The sequence below is a fragment of the Scyliorhinus canicula genome, chromosome 9 (assembly GCF_902713615.1).
Source record: "Scyliorhinus canicula chromosome 9, sScyCan1.1, whole genome shotgun sequence".
NCBI lineage: Eukaryota > Metazoa > Chordata > Chondrichthyes > Carcharhiniformes > Scyliorhinidae > Scyliorhinus > Scyliorhinus canicula.
In genome coordinates, this window is record NC_052154.1 from 172,359,777 (window position 1) to 172,379,766 (window position 19,990).

Consider the following 19,990-nt stretch of genomic DNA (forward strand, 5'->3'; position numbering starts at 1 on the left):
GTTAAGTTGAATTCATGGAATAAACATTGTTTTGTGTTTAAAAACCCATGTGTCCATAATTATAATACCACACCTAGGGAACAAGCCGTGTGCTGGAAAAGCAACAATACATTAAAGGGAGAGGTTGGTTGAACTCCATGATACCTTTTGGGGTTCTGAAAACGCCGCTCCCATAACAATCTATATTGATTAATTTGATGAACGGGTCATGTGTATTAAAGCAAATATTTCTGACTTGTGCAAAGATAGATGGAAAACAAGTTGAGGGGCATAATCTGTAACGGGATATAGTTAGGTTGTGAGTGGGCAGTTGGAGAATAGTGCAGGGAAACATATGATCTTAACCTTTGCAGGAAAAATAGAAAAGCAAAATATTATTTAGATGGAGAGAGACTGCCGATATTGCAGTAAAGAACAATCTTGTGCATGAATCACAATCTGTTAACATGCAGGTGTAGCAACTAATTGGAACAGCAGATGTAACGATAGCCTTATTTGCAAGAGGGTGGGGGGGGAGGCACGGGGGAGAGAGATGGAGTAGGGGTCGGGGGAGAGAGGGTGGAGTATAAAAGTAGACTAGTCTTGCTATTACTGTACAGGGTGTTGGTGAGACCACACCTAGAGTCCTGCAGACAGTTTTTAATCTGCATATTTAAGAGATATATTTGCAATGGAGGCAGTTAAGAGAAAGTTGACTAGATTGGTTCCTGGGATGAAAGGACTGTCCTGTGAGGTAAAGTTGAACATGTTGGTCTCTATTCTCATTAAAGTTTGGAAGGTGAGAATGATCTTATTGAAATATGAGGATGTTTTATGGGGTAGATATTGAGAGGATATTCCCCTCGTGGGGGAATCTAGAACCAGGTGCTCAGATTCAGAATAAGGCTGAGGTAAGGAGGAAATTCTTCTTGCATTGAAATGGTCAAATTCTCTATCCTAGAAATATGTGCAGGCTGTGTCAGATATTCAAGGCTGAGTTAAGACAGATTTTTGAACTATAGGGGAGTTGAGGGTTATGTGGAACAGGCAGGAAAGTGGAGTTGACGCCAAGTCTGATCAGCCGTCATCTTGTTGAATGGCAAAGCAGGCTCGAGGGGTGTATAACCTACCCTGCTCCTGTTTCTTATATTTTATGTCGGTGGCAAACAGTTTCCATTGACAGGCTGGCCAGTAATCAAAGGATGCAGATTGAAGATAATTGGCAGCAAAAAAAGAGCGAGGGGAAGAGAGATCTGACAATCTTTTTAAGCACCCAGTTTTTATAGTCTATGGTGCACTGCCTGACAGGATGGCGGAAACAGATTAGGTTGTAACTTCAATAAGAACTTGGACATAAAAATAAAAACACAAATTTGCAGTGTTATGGAGAAAGAGCAAGAAAGTGGGACTAACTGTATACTCTTCCGAAGATGGCGGTTACGATGGGCAAAAGTGGCTAACTCCTTTGATAGGTCAATGCTTTGCTTGTGTGAGCATTTATCAGCACAGCTATCTATGAAATGTGCCATTATTTTGCTGAAACATTTTAAGAACTTAAAGCTTATTCTTTTATTAAAAATGAATTTTCATCGTGCTCTGAAACCAGAAATTTAATTGATCTTTTTTTTAAACTAAGGATATGTACTTCAAATACGTTTGGAATAACTTTCTTCATGTACAAGTAGAAATTTGCATTGCAACAATCTTAGGAAGCCCTCCACCACATGATGCCAGCATAGAAAACAGCATAGAGGATAATTCCAATACTGCCAGAGAGAATATATTAATAAAACATGTAAGAACTTTTACCTTCTCTAATTGGGTATTCCGTTGTTAAAATTGGATTATAAATGTTGGTTAGTATGCTGTCGGATATACTAGTGCGTGTGTGTGTCTCCCGATCCCATCTTGATTTAAATAAAATTATTTGCCGCTGTTGTACTTAACACTTGTGTGTCGTGTTGAAGATTTCCTGAGCATGCTTTCTGATATGTTTTGCTGTAGGATCATGTTTATACTTTGGCTCACCATTGTGAAACAAGCAATTAGACAATAAAATACAGTCTCCCTTTTTCATTTAGTCAGTGTTTGTTTCTGTTTTCTATTGTGAAAACCCAATCGTGCTACATAGAAAATTTCAACCCCATTTCAGCTCATGCATTTTTCCTGTTTAAAACCCAACAAGGTAAGTAATAGTTTACCTACCAGTATAATATTGACCCCATCACTGTCATATATTCTGTGTAACCAAAACTGTCTACTGCTTCTACCCTTTGTTTTGGTACTTGGGCCTCTCCTGTTGAACCATTATTCTTGTATTATTCCCTGTGCTTTTAACCACTCAGATTCTACTGTCCACTCCTAGTTGCTCTTGGATGTTTGCTCCTCATCCTAAGAGCAGTTTTATACTGTGTTTTAAGTCTTTTAAAAAAAAATCATTTTGTAGAATTGTCTGAATTATTGCCCTGACTTTTGAATAAATGTTTTTGTGGGGGAGGGACTTTTGTCCTTTGTGACTTGATCCTTTTTAGATGATTTTTTTCACTTGTAGATAATATACTCTTGGGAAGTTTGAATTAAAACCAGAACTTATGTTTTTGAATAGAAAGGTTGGAGTGTCTTAAAATGTTGGCAGACATGACCATTTTTGTATGGAAAAAATGGGATGATTTTTAAAATTTAAAATCTGATATTTGCATTAAAACTTTCAGTTGAAAATTACTTTTTTTTGATTTTCTTCTTCGTTGCTACCTTACAAATTGCTTTCAACAGACATTTCAGAGTATCTGTTGTCTCATAACAGATGAGTCTGAAATGGCATAACTGATCCATTGTCCCAAAAGTCAGTAAACCCATGAAAAAAATTGTTTCAATCACTATATATTAACTCAGTTTTTTTGTTATCCAGCTGTTTACGAAGTGCCGATTGATTCAGAGAATACTCAATGCATGGGAAAATAATGAAAAAGAACAGTAAGTAACTATGACTCAAGTCTGTAGTTTTAAAAATTATAATCTTAAGATGTTATTTGAAGGTTGGGTAGTATGAAGGGGCCTGGGGATAGTCGTGACTTCCTCCCTTTTGAGATCTGGGTTTGAATTCAACCTGGGCTGATGAACTGAAGATTTTTGTTTTTAGAACTTGGTAAGGCTGGGAAATCTCATCTAGTCTCAAGTTCAGTCAATTGCATAAAGCAGCACTTTTATCGAGAGACCATTGGGATGATTGACATTAAAAATGACTGTGATGGCTGAAAGGTGCACTTATCAGGATGAAGTAGTGGCATGTAGTTGGGGCATAGAAAGAGATTTACTCAGGATCTTGACTATATGGTTGCAAAATGTTTAGTTTTATGATTCATGTGCTTTAGGAGTATAACTTTGGAAATATTTAAATGCAAGTTGAATGTGAATACCTGATGAGAAGCTGCTAAACAGACTTAAAGCCTGCAATTCAAAGGTTGCTCTATGTTTATTTAATACGGTCTGAATTGAAGTGAGAAAAGAATACATGGGTCCTGTCTTAGCTTCTTAAGAATATGGCAATATGGTAATTGTCCCCTTTGAAGATAGAAAATACTCATCTGGGTTTCAGCATCAATGGGATATTTTGAAGATAAAGTTAGAAATCTATCTGGGATATTGCAGGGTGCCACATTGCTGTGGGAGCACATTGCACAGAGGTTATTTTGAGTTTTGTATCAATCTGCCATTTTCACAAAAAAGGACAGTGCTGGTTAGCATTTGGAAGCAGCTTTAAGAAGCGGAAAGTGTCTTTCAGGAGCTGTAAACTAGTCGCAGGGTTATTTGAACTCATTTAAATAAGAAAACAGTGAGGCCCATCGAGTTGGGGTGTCTGCCCAGATGCTCATGAAAGGACCCCAAGAAATCTCATATTTTGGAGAATACCAAGGAGAATCAAACTAAATTCCTGAGAGCAATGGCATACCTGGGTTTGGTCCCAGGAGAAATGAAGGGACCAGATCCTGTAAAGTACAGGGGTATTCTTGGGTAGAAATAAAAATAGAATGGAAAGTGTCCTTTTGCGATTTGGGGGTGTAAAAGAATAAGTAGTTATGAAATATAATGTTTTTAGTAATATTTGCTTTGTTTAACTTCTGTGCAGTGAATGTTTTTTGGGTAAAACATGAAACCTTGTAGCATAATTCCTTCAGTTAATAATGTAGTTAAAAGTTGCCGGTAACAATTTGGACAAGCTGAGTGAGTGGGCAGATGCACAATGTAGATAAAGGTGAGGTTATCCACTTTGGTAGCAAACACAAGAAGGCACATTATTATCTGAATGGCTATAAATTGAGAGAGGGGAATGTGCAACGAGACTTGGATATCCTCGTGCACCAGTCGTTGAAAGTATGTATGCAGGTGCAGCAGGTAGTCAAGAAGGCAAATTATATGTTTGCCTTCAAAGCAAGAGGATTTGGGTGCAGAAGTAGCGATGTCTTGCTGCAATTATACATGGCCATAGTGAGACCACATCTGGAATATTGTGTGCAGTTTTGACCTCTTTATCTGGGGAAGGATGTTCTTGCTTTGGAGGGAGTGCAGCAAAGGTTTACAGACTCATTCCTGGGATGGCGGGACTGACATATAAGGAGAGATTGAGTTGGTTAGTATTATTTGTCCTGGACTTCAGAAGAATGAGGGACATCTGGAAACCTATAAAATTCTAACAGGGTAGATGCAGGGAGGATGTTCCCGATTGTAGGGGTGCCCAGAACCAGGGGTCACAATCTGAGGTTAGACCATTTAGGACTGATATGAGGAGACTTCTTCCCCCAGAGTGTAGTAAGCTTGTGGAATTTGCTTCCACAGCCAAGTTGAGGCCAAAACATTGCTTCCAAGAAGGAGTTAGATTTAGCTTTTTGGGTGAAAGGGATCAGAGAATATGGGGGAGGAAGGTGGGAACAGTTATTCAGTTGGATGATCAACCATGATCTTAATGAATGCCGGAGCAGGCCCAAATGGTCCCTATTTTCTATGTTTCTAACATACGTCACATGGAGTGCCACTGCTGGTTTCCAAAATTCATTATTCCCAGCACTGACATTGCTCACCTAAGAGTACAGAAATGTGTTCAAAATAAATCTATTTAAACTTCGGCTTTTAAAAAAATGAACATTTTATTGAGGTATTTTTTGGCATTGTAACAGCAGCAATATGAACAATGTACATAAAAATATAAACAGTGCAAATACCACCTCCCTCCCCCACAGGTCCCACCATTATTTAACCCCCTACTCTACGCTAACCTTACCCCCCCCCCCCCCTTTCTGCTGACCAGTAATTCTCTGCGAAGGAGTCGATGAATGGTTGGCACCTCTGGCCGAATCCTAACAATGACCCTCTCATGGCGAACTTAATTTTCTCCAAGCAGAGAAAGCCAGGTCTCCGACTTAGGGGGAAAACTTTGGCTTTTTAATGCTTAATACATAATGCTTATGTATATTTTTAATGCAAAATATACATAAAGTTTGATGTGATCTGTATGGACCAGTGTAGCTCCAATTATTGGTAAAACAAGAGCATGTAAAATATATTGTCTATTTTGCACATTTGTCAAAGTATGCAGTCATGCAAACAGCCTGTTACTCTTCATAATAAAGTAACAAGATCATTGTTCTCTTAGTTTAAATGACTGAACTATGAAGTCTGTCTTAAGTCCTACCTATTATTAAATGGGAGAAGTGGAAACGCTATTGATGATTGTTCCTGGTGCAGCAATATTGTGAAGTTCTTAAAACTGCTTTGAATTTCCAAACTATGTATACTACCCTGATGCTCATATTGGATCAGATTGAGTTTGATTTATTCCAAGGTACAGTGAAAAGTATTGTTCTGCTTACAGTCCAGACAGATCGTTCCATACAGTGAAAAACATAGGACCTATGATAGATGCACAATGCAAATACATAGACACAGGCAACGGGTGAAGCATACGGAGTGTAGTACTACTCGGTGGAGAAGATGTGTGTGGAGATCAGTTCAGCCCATACGAGGGGCATTCAGGAGTCTAGTAACAGCGGGGAAGAAGCTGTTTTTGAACCTGTTAGTGCGTGTTCTCAGACTTCTGTATCTTCTGCCCGATGGAAGCGGTTGAAAGAGAGAATAACCCAGGTGGGAGGGGTCTTTGATTATGCTGCCGCTTTCCCAAGGGAGCGGGAAGTGTAGTCGGAGTCAATGGATGGGAGGGGTTTTGTGTGATGGACTGTGTGGTGTTCACAACTCTGTAGTTTCTTACGGTCCTGGGCTGAGCAGTTGCCATACCAGGCTGCGATGCAGCCAGATAGGATGCTTTTTATGGTGCATCTGTAAAAGTTGGTAAGTCAATGTGGACATGCTGAATTTCCTTAGTTTCCTGAGGAAGTGTAGACGTTGTTGGGCTCTTATGCTTCGTTGGTCGTAGCGCTGACTTGGGTGGACTAGGACAGATTGGTGATGTGTACACCGGGGAATGTCTCCACCCCGCCGCCATTGATGCAGGCAGGAGTGTGTGCGATACTCTGCTTCCTGAAGTCAATGGGCAGCTCTTTAGTTTTGCTGACATTGATGGAGAGATTATTGTCATTAAACCGCACCACTAGGTTCTCTATCTCCCTCCTGTACTCTGATTCATCATTGTTCGAGATCTGCCCCACTACGGTCATGTCATCAGCAAACCTGTAGATTGAGTTGGAGCCAAATTTTGCCACACAGTCGGGTGTGTGGAGAGGGAGTACAGGGGGCTAAGAACACAGCCTTGCGGTGCCCTGTTATTGAGTATTCTCATGGAAGATGTGTTGTTTATCCCTACTGATTGTGGTCTATGGGTCAGGAAGTTGAGGATCCAGTTGCAGAGGGAGGAGCCTAGTCCTAGGTTTTGCAGTTTTGATATGACCTTAGCTGGGATTATGGTGTTGAAGGTGGAGCTGTAATCAAGAATAGGAGTCTGATGTAGGAGCCCTTGTTGTCGAGATATTTTCTGGTTTTGAGTAGTTGCAGGGTTTGATGCTATTCTTACTTCTAGAATAGTGCGAAGTTTTACAACAAATATAACTGAATGACCATATTTTCCATCTTAACAAACTTTAGTATATTTTCAGGCTGGAAGCTGGCAAAACGTTGATCCTGGATTGTGTACGCCTATTAGTATCTTTTGCTTCTGCAGATCATGTTACTTTTGCTGTCTAAAGCATTTTGGATTAATGCATTTTGTGTATGTGTTACAACACTTTCTAAAAATTGTATGCTGTATTGGAGACAAAGATTCGTTTTTCAGGTTGTAGCTTTGAACTATTTGTGTTGCTAACTCGGTGGTTACACTCTGATGTAAAATTCAGGTTAGATTTCTGGTTTTGTTTATCTGTGGCTTTCAATTGTTGCTCTCAATTTCCTGGTACTTTTTGTAGAAGCTGTTCTACTTTAGAGGCTGAAACTGTTAATAGTTACAGTCTCGAATATAGATTAGGGTTATTCAGTTTCAGAACGGAAAGAGTATCTTCCAGGAGCTGTAAACCAGTCGTAAGTTTACTTGTAAGATAACTGCCTGTTGTTGGAAATTTTAAAGTGTAAATAACTTTGAAGTTGTAGGCTTCTTTCATAATTTGACTGACTTGTTTACGTGGCTTATTGTTAACCATATGCTGCATTTTAAAATGTTCAAGTTTTCAGAACTACTTCCTGGTTCTACATCCCCAGGTTTCTGATGAAGTTGTACAGTGTGACTCACAGATCTTACAAAACTAGTTGAACTTTGGTTAGTAAAAATTTGCAAATGCCGAAATAATGTCCTTGCCTCTACTCAAATAGTCACCCAGTTACTTTTTGGCCTAGTCTCCATTTTTGCTGCAGCTATATTTAGATGAGCCGATGCATCATCAAATAATAAAGATCATTATTATTAAAAAAACAATTCCACTCCAGTAAGGTCATTGCTTGTGATTAAAAACAAAATACTACGGAGGCTGGAAATCTGAAATAATAGAAAATGCTGAAAAAACTGAGTGGTCTGTCAATATCTGTGGAGAAAGAAGCATAGTTAATGGACAAAATTCTCCCAATTTGGGATTGTGCTTTGGCAGGTGCAGGAACGTGGAGTGTTTCCTACTGTGGCAGCTAGCAGGAAAACATGCCACATCTTTCAGCCCTGACCTCATTGATATTCTTTATTAGTGTCACAAGTAGGCTTACATTGACACATTAATATACTGAAGTTAGTGTGAAAATCCCCTAGTCGCCACACTCCAGTACTTGTTCAGGTACACTGAGGATGAATTCAGGATGTCCAATTCACCTAACAAGCGGGTCTTTAGGGACTTGTGGGAGGAAACTGGAGCACCCGCAGGAAACCAACACAGACTTGGGGCAAATGTGCAGACTCCATACAGACAGTGACCAAGCCGGGAATCTGTGTCCCTGGCGCTGTCTGCTGTTGTGTCTGGATGCAATATTGAGAAGGCTTCCAAAATCACTGACCCAATGTTGAAGATAGAAGGTGGACCTCCTGAAAATCAAGATAAATATCTGGTAGCACTCTTAAGATCAGAAGGTGGACCTCCTGCGAACAAAGATGGATCACCTAGAACACTAAATCTGGTAGGTTCACGTGTAGATGCACCCCCAGCCCATTGTTGTGGTGTCCAAGGTCCAGGATTGCAGGTGGCTTCCATCCTGAACTCTGGAAGCAGCCCCAAACATTGTTCAGGTGAGTCTTGACACCTGCACTGCAGGTTGTTCTGAATGTGTTTCATGCCAGTGTGTTTTCCTGCCGACACCTTGAAGAATCTGGCGTGGGGGATTTGGTCTTCGTTTGCATCCTGTTAACGGGATGTAAAGAAGGTTCCAGCGGGCTGCTGGTGGTTTTCCTACCTGCTTTGGTGAGCAGCAGTGGAAGATCCCGCAGTAGATTCATGCTGGCATGAAACCAATTTCTGGGTCTCCCGTCATGCCTGCCATTGAGCACACCTGGAAGAATTCCATCCAACATTTCAAGTCCAATATGACTTCGTCAGAACTGTTCCAAAGAAGAGTAATTTTGGATTTGAAATTCTAACTGTTTGTCTCACCACAAATGCTGCCAGACCGGAGTTTTTCAAGCTTTTTCTGGTTTTGTTGCTATTTGATATTTGGCTGAGGTGAGGGAATGCACATTGAAACAGAATTTGTAATTTAATTGCGTCAGTTCAGTTTTTATATTCAAGACCTTTATCTTGTTCAGCCTCAAAAGGAGCTGACTGAAAGAGAATCATAGTAGTATGCAAAATAGCAAATAGTGTTGAGAAGGTAAATCTGGACAATCTTTAACTTAAACCAAAATAGTAGTGCCAAAGGGCTGATGTCAGGAAGTTCTTCACACAAAAGAATAGATGGACCTCTGTATGAAAGTAATGACAAAAACCTTGGAATCATTTGAAAAGCAGCATATGATTGAGTTTTGAAGTGTGTTGCATTTTTCTCTGGGTTGGTGAGCTAGGATTGTATTCTTCATTTGTACCTTAACTATTAATATTGTGAAAACTCATTTTCTGGATATTTTCTAGGTTATGGATGGTTTGTCCAGGCCAAGTGACAAGTAGATTTGCTGTTGTTCACTGTTGACTAATCATCTAACTGCTTTACTTTAGATTACTGTTTTCATATCTTCTATTGCTACAACAAAATTAAAAGTATCAATTTGTGTCTTGGTAATGATCTGAAATGCCAGCCGTCATCAGTTAGAGTAACTATATCTTGGCCATTTATTTTTCCCTTTTGTACTTGTACCAATTAAACTGAAATCTCCAGAATATTGCAGATCAGAGTACAAAAAAAGCAGATTAAGCTTCAACCCCAGGTAGCAATGGTATATATTTTAAATTGAATGCTGGTCTTTTTGAAGAGAGGGCATTAATAAAGTAGGTAGTGCCTATTACTTTTCTGTCTGATTATTGAATCAAATTGCACTTGGAAGATTATGTCCCCTGAAAATTCTTGAAAATATTGTACGATGTTTTTCTGCCAATCTGCATAAAATAGGCAACTTGACTTTTTCTTAAGAACATTGCTTGAAATATTATCTATCCCTCCCTCCCTTAGGCCATCTTAGTTTGGAATAAATGGAGGAAAACCTTGTGTAGTGGATGAAGTTGGGTTGTTGTTTTTCAGATCAGCAGGTGGAAGACGGAGAGGTTACATGGGTCATTTAACACGGATAGCTAATGCTGTTGTGCACAATGCTGAAAAAGGGCCAAACAGTGTGCTAATGAATCAGCTGCTTAAAGGTACAATATTTTATATATTTGTTTTGTTTCAGTACAACCACTACTCATCCAATACTAATTTGCTGAAAACACAGTTTTAATTGGAAATTTTAGAATACTGAAATGAATTGAACTCTTGCATGGTGTTAAGAATTGGGAAAATTAAGATCTTAAAAAATGAAATTGGGATAAAATATGAAGGGAATTGGTAAGGGCAGCTGTCTGAAGGGGTGTTTTGATATATAAATTAAAATACCAGTGAGAAAAGCAAGTGTTTATCCTAGATGACTAGGGAGAACAATGGGGTGGAGAAGAGAGGACTTCATAGTGCATGGATAAGGGGCCAAAAGCTAGGTCCACAGAGTGGATAACATCAAAGGGAAAGAATGATATATCCATAGCACATTAGCTGGAGAAAGAGAGAGAAGCAGCAGCCACCATCAGTCACACCCAACTGTAGAAAACAGTCTATCCTGGAAACAAGTGATCCCGAAAAGGGCGCTGGTTAAAATCCCAAACTCGAAATGAGAAGATTACCCTTTCGCTGAAACCAAAGATGGGTTTTCTCAAATGGGGGCAAAACAGCCTTTGCGGAGTGATCATCTGCTAGATTGAGCTCATAGTTATATAATATTGGATCTTGTTTAGAAACAAGGGGCGTCTCAAGAGTTCAGGAAATGTAGGTACAAAGAACAAAAGAAAAGTACAGCATAGGAACAGGCCCTTCGGCCCTCCAAGCCTGTGCCGACCATGCTGCCTGACTAAACTACAATCTTCTACACTTCATGGGTCCATATCCCTCTATTCCCATCCTATTTACGTATTTGTCAAGATGCCCTTAAATGTTACTAATGTCGCTGCTTCCACCACCACCTCCGGCAGCGAGTTCCAGGCACCCACTACCCTCTGTGTAAAAAAAAAAAAAAAAAAACGCCATGCCCCTTGCATCTTAAACCTATGCCCCTGAGTAATTGACCCTTCTACCCTGGGGAAAAGCCTCTGACTATCCACTCTGTCTATGCCCCTCGTAATTTTATAGACCTCTATCAGGTTGCCCCTCAATCTCTGTCGTTCCAGTGAGAACAAACTGAGTTTATTCAACCGCTCCTCATAGCTAATGCCCTCCATACCAGGCATCATCCTGGTAAATCTCTTCTGCACCCTCTCTAACGCCTCCACATCCTTCTGGTAGTGTGGCGACCAGAATTGTACACTATACTCCAAGTGTGGCCTAACTTAAGGTTCTATACACCTGCAACATGACTTGCCAATTCTTATACTCAATGCCCCGGCCAATGAAGGCAAGTATGCTGTGTGCCTTCTTGGCTACCTTCTCCACCTGTGTTGCCCCTTTCAGTGACCTGTGGACCTGTACACCATGATCTCTCTGCCTTTCAATACTCTTGAGGGTTCTACCATTCACTGTATATTCCCTACCTGCATTAGACCGTCCAAAATGCATTACCTCACATTTGTCCGGATTAAACTCCATCTGCCATCTCTCCGCCCAAGTCTCCAAACGATCTAAATCCTGCTGTATCCTCTGACAGTCCTCATCGCTATCCGCAATTAGGTAGTTATGAACCAAGGGGTAACTTCATGTAATACTGTGTGTGTATAACCAGCGTGTTGTTAAATGTACTGTTGCAGTGCATTAGAATCCTTGTGTGTTTTTCTTTGAAGTCAATAAATATTATTATGGGCCAGGGTTTAGAGAACCCCAAAGTGTATCAAGGAGTTCACCTGACCCACAACGTTTAATAGATTGTGGTATGGGGAGCACACAGCCCATTCTACAGGTGTGGTACAGCAGAAATGGAAAAGTATTTTTTAAAGCAAAACAATGTTCATCCTAGGAACTCAAGTTAACCTTTTTAAAACATACAGTGAACATCTTAGCAACCATTAATTCAAATACAACCCCCAAAGACTGCAACATTGGTAATCCTTTCAACTTTCCTTTTAACATCCATAAGACTTAAAAACACCTTTTTGCAGAGACATTAGGCTTAACTTTACCACTGAGAATAGTTACCACGTTGAAATCAGCAAATGGACACTCATAAGCTTGCAGAGATTCACACACATACTGCTGTGATTGCAGCTTCTCCAAATCGAAAATGAAACCAAACCCACCCTGCAGCAAAAAGCCAAAAGCAAAAGTAAAAAGCTGACAGACAGCCCAGCTCCATCCACTCTCTGACATCACTGCAGTAATAAACACCCATTTCTTAAAGGTACTCACTACAGATATTTATATATACACCCATTTATAAACACCCATTTCTTAAAGGTACACTCACTGCAGATATTTATATATACACCCATTTATGAACACCTATTTCTTAAAGGTACTCTCACATGACAATATTCTTTATTAATCGATTATAAAATGATTGGACTGTCCTCCCTGATTTGCATATTTTTTCTTGCAGTATAACATTGAGAATATACACCACTAAGAACTGGTGTTCCAAGTTACTCTTCTGGGATTTGGAATACCCTCACATTTAACATCAACGAACCGTATAGCACAGGAACAGGCCCTTCGGCCCTCAAACCCTGTGCCAATCAGTGGGGTTCTTAGTGGAAATTTAAATTCCCTGACCAGTCCTTTTGAGAAGGGAGGAGAAAAGAATTGAGCTGTCTTTAACTGCATGATGTATAGATTGGGTTCTGTCCTATTCCCCATAAATAACTTGGCAACAGATTCCATAAGCAGGCTGTGTCAATTATGATCTGAAAGCTGTGGCTCTTTGGTCTCTGATGCATTGACTTAATTTAGCCCAGCACTGCCAAATCCTCATTGAGGTTTCCTGGTGAATATATTTATGACCTAGCACAACACTGTTTGTGTTCCAAACTTACACTAGAGCGACTAACCTGATGGAAGTTTTATTTACAGTTCACAATTATTCACAGAAATTAATGTGAATGCAGACAAAAATGCTAAATAATGAAATGCTGACCAAAAGTGCAGGAAATATTCTACAAAGGGTTAACCGCACATTTAAAAAATGCTGCTTTTATCTTTTTAGTTTCTGATCCCATAAGTAAGATAATTTCTTTAAGAATGTATGTAGACAGCATTTGAATGTCTGCACACCTTGATAAACAGGAGATAGTGATTTATGATACTAAAAGTTCAATTTTTCTTTGCTACTTGTCAACCAAACTATTTCTGCAGGGCAGTGTTTGGAAATAACATGTTAACGTTTTTGTTATATTTCCTTTTAAATAAACCACGTGTAAATGCTTTTTGGTTGAACTGGTTATGTGGCAGTTGGCATTTATTCCACATCTAAACTTTTGTGCCTCTGTGAATAATCCAGATAATGGATTTAAAACAAAACAATGCTTCCAATACTATTTACTTTTTCAGGTCTCAGTGAGGACTACAGGGAAAAATGGGAGACATTCACCACCGGTTCATTGGCAGAAACCAATAAGAAGAATACGATAGATCTGGTAGGTATTGGAAAACAAATGTGAATAGTGACAGATAGATTAAGAGGGTCTAGAAATTTGAAGCACATCGAATAAAATGTAGCTGTGGTATTGCAGAGATTAAAGTAGGCAATCTTTTGATGAAGGTAACGAAGTTGGAAGCTCAGCAGGGTCAGTGAGAGACTTGAGCATGCAGAATGTTGGCTATAGCATGAGACAGTGTAGCAGGATTGAAGATGATGACTTCATGTTTAACAGTACGATTTCAACTAAAATTATGGTTCAGGCATGTTACAATAGATGTGGTTACATGTATATTGAAATTATGATCCGAAAGTTGACCATCATTAATAGATTAACATCAGCTAATTAAACTTGGCTGTTATTCCAAATGGGATTCCCATGCTTTGAATTGAGAATGGATTTATAAGTCTCCTGCAGTGTTTTGCAAATATGAAGGTAGTGTCTTCAAATTTTTCTGAAAGGTCAGTTGGCCATTATGCAGTTGTTAGAACTGGACTCTTGTTTGTCTTGTTTTTGCGTAAAAGGCAAACTCTCACTGTAAAGTGAGATTATAGTTTACAGTTTTGAAATATGGAGAAGCACTTGAGAGAATTGTGTTCACCTGAGTAAACTTTTATAAAGTATTTTTTTCTGGGGGTATGGAGGTGGTTTAAGGGGAAAGGTAAAAAAGTGCATGCTTTGCTGTGTATACTTTGAGTATTGAACTTGAAAAAACTTTGGGATTAAGTTGTAAACTTTTTTTTTAAACAGTGGAATTGTGTAATTATCGCTTGAAGATGTTAACAAAAGCTGAGATTGTAGTGGAATCACTTTATGCTGTAAATTACATTCCAGGTTAGCACACACAATATACATTCATCAAGTGATGATGAAGTTGATTTTAAAGAACCGGGATTTGCTCCAGACTCAGGATTACAGCAAGTAAGTATTTTCTTTACTGAGTGACCATGCAATTTTTCTTCGCTTGAATCAGGCAAAAGTACCTGGTTCGCATGAGTTTAAATATAAATGAAAAATCTTCTAGATATATTAAGTATTTAAGCTACAACTAAGCTACAGTTCAGTTCTTTATACAATAAATGTTTCATTAATTAACTGCATCACTTGCTCAAGAATTTTCATTTAAGGTTGCAAAATATGCTCTGCTCTTATCACTTGGAAACAAAGTAGAATCAAAATAGATTGTGTTATCAGAGCCGTGATTGCTTATTATGTTCTGAGGTATGCATATGATTTTTCAGTTGGGAGTATTTTTCAAATAAAACTTCCAGTTTTGGGAGGTGTGTAAAAACAATACCCCTTCAACTGAAAATGACTTTAATTCTTGGAGATTGAAATCAAAGATTATGACCGAGTGAAATGAAATAAAATCATCTGGGGGCTAGTTGTGGGGAATATAAATACAATAAAATCTTGTAAAGTACAAACTGCTGGAAAAATTGGCCAGACCACTGATTAGTTTTTATTGTTGGTGGAAAGCATAATATCATTGATTTCACTGAGTGTCTACACATAACATTGTTCACTTGATTTCAATTAACAAGCAATTGCTGTATTTTTAAAAATAAGAAATACTTAAGAGAACTCAAACTTGATCAAAAGTAGTTTTACAAAAAAAGTGTGGCTGTAAATATTGAGAATATCAAATTTTAAATACTCAGCTTAGTTGCTATGGAACACTTTATAAACTGGATATTTTCATCGTGGGGAGGGGAAAGGTGTGTAGAATTAAAATAGTTCAATGCATGCATGGATGAATTGATACAGTTAAGAAGCTCCTTAACTGGGGTACCTTAACTGGGGCATTGTTGCCAGGTTGGCCCGGCAAGGAAGCCATGACTGTCTTCATCCCCTACTCCGGCCTCAAGTTCAAATTGCAGTTGGACTTTGTTGCCATCATTGGAACCTAATCTATGAACTTGGAGAAGGACAACGCAGCATTCAGCAGGTGTCCCTCTCGTACTCCAAAGAGCAGCTTTAAGAAGAAAGAAAGAATTGCATTTAACGATGTGCTTTTCATGACCACTGGGTGTCTCAAAGTGCTTTACAACCATTAATACAGGAAATGTGGCAGCCAATTTGCGCATTACTGTGATAATTATCAAGTAATTTTTTTTGTGATGCTGATTGAGGGATAAATATTGGCCAGGACACTGGGGTAACTCCCCTGTTCTTTTTCAAAATAGTGCCATGGGATCTTTTACATCCACACAAGCAGGCAGATGGGGCCTTGATTTAACGTCTCATCCGAAAGATAGTACCTCCGACAGTGCAACACTCCATCAGTACTGCACTGGAATGTGAGGAGATTTTTATGCTCAAGTCCTTGAGTGGGACTTGAACCTGGAACCTTGTGACTCAGCTGTAAGAGTGATACCAACTGAGCCATGGCTGATATCAGTTACAACTCAAGAGAAGGCAGCAGATGGAAGGATGTAAGTTGCTGTAGGCATTTTAACTCACTACCGACTGTCAAGCGAGCAGATTTCAAATCAACCTTAATGGATTTAATCTCCTTTGCCCAGTCTGTGAACTGCACAAATTATCGCTTTAGGATGATTTAGTCTCAAGAAAGACTTGCATTTACATGGAGCCTTTCAGAATCTCAGGATGTCCAAAAGTACTTGAATTAAGTACAATTTAAAGTTTAGTCATTGTTGTAATGTAGGAAATATGGCTGCCGAATTTCTGAACAGCAAGATCCTGCAAACAGTAATGAGAGAAATGATTAAACGTTCAGTTTAGGTGTTGGTTGAGAGATAGATGTTGGCCACGACATCCTTGAATATTTCTTGTAACAACATCAAAATAATGCCATGGGATTTTTTGCGTTCATCTGAAAAGGGCCTTAGTTCAAATTCTCACCCAGAACATGAGCATAAGAACTAGGAACAGGAGTAGGCAATTCAGTACCTCTAATCTGCTCCATTATTCAATACAATCATGGCTAATCTCATCTCGGCCTCAACTCTACTTCTCTGCCCATTCTCCATAATCCTTCAACACATTACTGATCAAAAATCTTGTCTATCTCCTCAAATTTTCTCATGTCCTGGCATCTATCACACTCCTGAGTTAGTGAATTCCACAGATTCGTGACCCTTTGAGAGAAGTAATTTCTCATCTCTGTTTAAATCCGCTAATCTCATCCTAAAGCGATAATCCCTTGTTCTAGATTGTCCCACAAGAGGAAGCATCCGCTTTACGTCTACTTTGTCAATACCTTTTATCATCTTGTATACCATAATTAGATCTCTTATTCTTCGGAACTCAAGAGAGTATAGGCCTAAACTGCTCAATCTCTCTTCAAAAGACAAACCCCTCTCTGGAATCAATCTAGTGAATCTCCTCTTAACTGCCTCTAATACAGCTACATCCTTCCTCACATAAGGAGACCAAACTGTTCACCGTACTCGAAGATGTGATGCCTTGTACCATAGCAGCAACACTTCCCTACTTTTATACACTATTCCTTTATCTATAAAGGCCAAAGTTCCATTTGCCTTACTGCCTGCTGCACCTGCATGCTACTTTTCTGCATTTCATGCACGGGAACATCCATATTCCACCGCACCAAAGCATTCTGAAGTTTCTCTCCATTTTTCAGACCAAAATGGATAACCTCACATTTATCCACATTGAACTCCATCTGCCAAATTTTGGACCACTTACCTATAATACCAATTTGTTAATTTCTTATTTCCTCATTGCAACTTACTATCCCAGCTATTTTAATGTCATCTGCAAATTTGGCTATAGCACCTTCTATCCCTGCAACCAATTCATTAATATATATTGTAAATAGTTGGGGCCTGAGGATCGAGCCCTGTGGTACACCAGTTGTTATATCTTGCCAACCAGAAAGAGCCCCATTTATCTCGACTCTCTACGTTCGCTCAACTCGCCAGTCTTCTACCCAGGCAAATAAATGACCCTTAATCTCATGTGATCTCGCCTTGTGTATTGACATTCTGTGCGGCACCTTATCAAATGCCTTCTGGAAGTCCAGATATACTACATCCACAGGATCCCGATTATCCCTTTGGCTTGTTACATCTTCAAAGAACTCTAGCAAATTAGCCTATTTACCCATCATAAAACCTTCATGATGACTGCTGGATTGCCTTTTGACTTTCCAAATGTCCTGATATTACTTCCTTAATAATGGATTCTAACAATTTCCCAATGATAAATGTAAACTAACTGGTCTATAATTTCCTACTTTTCTGCTTCCCTATTGGAGAAAAAAAAAGACATATTTTATTCCAAACACACACAAAACGTACTAACCGCACAAAATAAACATAGTCCATACAGTTTATTCAATTTTCCCCCCTAATTCATCAAACATGGACATAAACAGCCTCAGTCGCATGTAAAATACCTCCTCCGTCCCCCTAATGGTAACCTTTATCTTTTCCAGCATGACAAATTTATACAGATCCCGCTACCAAGCCATAACCCCTGGCGGCACTGTCGACCTCCAGTTTAATAATATCTGTCACTGAGCAATCCGAGGCAAAGGCCACGACAATGGCCCCCTTCCCCTTTTGCAGCACCGGCACCTTGTCTCTTGTCATCTTGTCTCTGCCCTTCCCCTGTTCAGGACCAGCAAGTTCTCCAGCAGCGTATACTCCGGCAACTGAGGAAACAAGGGCAGTTCCTTCCCCACAAAGTCCCACACCTGCCAGTATTTGAACTCGCTTCCCCTCGGTAACTCAAACCTCTCCTGCATTTCCTTCACCCCTTCAAAATTACCCTCTACAAACAGGTCCCTTACCTGCTCTACTCCTTCCTCCCTCCATCTCACATACATCCCATCCATTCCTGCCCCAGGTGCACACCTATGTTTCCCACATAATGGGGTCAATACAGACATGTCTTAATTTAAAGTGCTTCCCTAACTGATTCAAATCCTAACGGAAGGCTGGTCATATACTTTGCCGGGGAAAATGGCGGGGGGTGGGGGGGGGGCGTACCATGGCCCTAAAACACATCCCCCTCCAGCCCGCCTCCCACCACCATGTCCCCTTCTCAGCATTCGCTGCCGAATAATATTTCAGCAGGTTTGGGAGTGTCCCGTGTCACACACACACACACATTCATCTTTACTACTTGTAGCCTCCCCACCTGCAGGGTTTCTCATCTTTTCAAATCCCCCAACCCCCTCTACCAGACGGTCTGATTCCACTTGTGCATAGTAGCCCAGTCTTGCACCACCTGAATCCATAGATACTAAAATCTAACGCTAGCCACCTTAAACGGCAGGGCCCCCAAGTTCGCCCTGAGCGTTCACTGAGAAGATTCACTTATCCAGCATTCATTTTATACCCAGAAAAAGCCCCAAATTCCCCCAACGATACTCTCAATACTTTCCAATAGATACAGCACAAACAACAATAACATCGGTGTATAAAGGCACCCGAAGCTCCCTACCCACGCTAACAATCTCCTTACCACTCATTCGAAGCTCTGAGTGCAATCGCCAATGCGAACAATAATGGCAACAACAGGCGTCCCTGCCTCGTCCCCCTATAAAGCCGAAAATATCCCGAATTTGTCTCCTTTCTCACATCTCCATAGGGGATGCATACAGTAGCCGTATCCAGGCCACAACCTGTGCCTCAATCCTCCCAAGGATCCTGAACAGGTACCGCCATTCCACCTGATCAAAGGCTTTCTCCACAACCATCGATATGATCACCTCCGGAACTCCTCTCGACCGACAGTCTATTGGATCCTTGTCCTTTTTCAGGATCAGCAAAAGAGACGCTTGCACCAGTGTAGCCGGCAACCTCCCCCTCTTCACCACCTCAATAGACATGCTCTAAAGGTGTGGGGCCAGCTCCACTGAAAACTGGTTTTAAAATTCCACCAGAAAACCATCCGGCCCAGGCGCCTTTCCACACACTCCATTAGCTCCTGCAATCCCAGTTGCTCCTCTAACGCCTGCCGCTTCCCCTCCTCCACCTCCGCGACACAAACCCATCCAAAAAAATGGCTGATATTTGCTCCTTCTCTCTCTCTCTCTCTCTCTCTCTCTCTCTCTCTCTCTCTCTCTCTCTTGATGGGCAAGAAGACAACGAGCCTTCTCTCAGTATTCATACCGCACCCCAATTAGCCAGCGTAGCTTACCCACCGTCTTCACTATTAATCTGTCTCCCTTTTTGAATAATGGCGTTACATGAGCATTTTTCCAATTCACTGGAACATTCCCTGCATCCAGGAAATTTTGGAATATTATAACCAATGAATCCACTACCTCTGCAGCCACTTCCTTTAAGTTCTTGGGATATATGCTATCA

The 19,990-nt window shown here is 40.2% G+C and overlaps 1 protein-coding gene across 6 annotated transcripts in view; it reads left to right on the forward strand.

The window, feature by feature from the left end:
* Positions 1-19,990, forward strand: part of ppp6r3 (protein phosphatase 6, regulatory subunit 3) — a 152,694-nt gene that overhangs the window by 85,526 nt on the left and 47,178 nt on the right. For all 6 annotated transcript variants that reach the window (XM_038808206.1, XM_038808207.1, XM_038808204.1 and 3 more), the window contains exons 11-15: positions 1,616-1,774; positions 2,888-2,952; positions 10,120-10,235; positions 13,597-13,682; positions 14,520-14,606. In XM_038808206.1, coding sequence (XP_038664134.1) covers positions 1,616-1,774; positions 2,888-2,952; positions 10,120-10,235; positions 13,597-13,682; positions 14,520-14,606 — 513 coding nt within the window. The remainder of the gene's footprint in view (positions 1-1,615; positions 1,775-2,887; positions 2,953-10,119; positions 10,236-13,596; positions 13,683-14,519; positions 14,607-19,990) is intronic.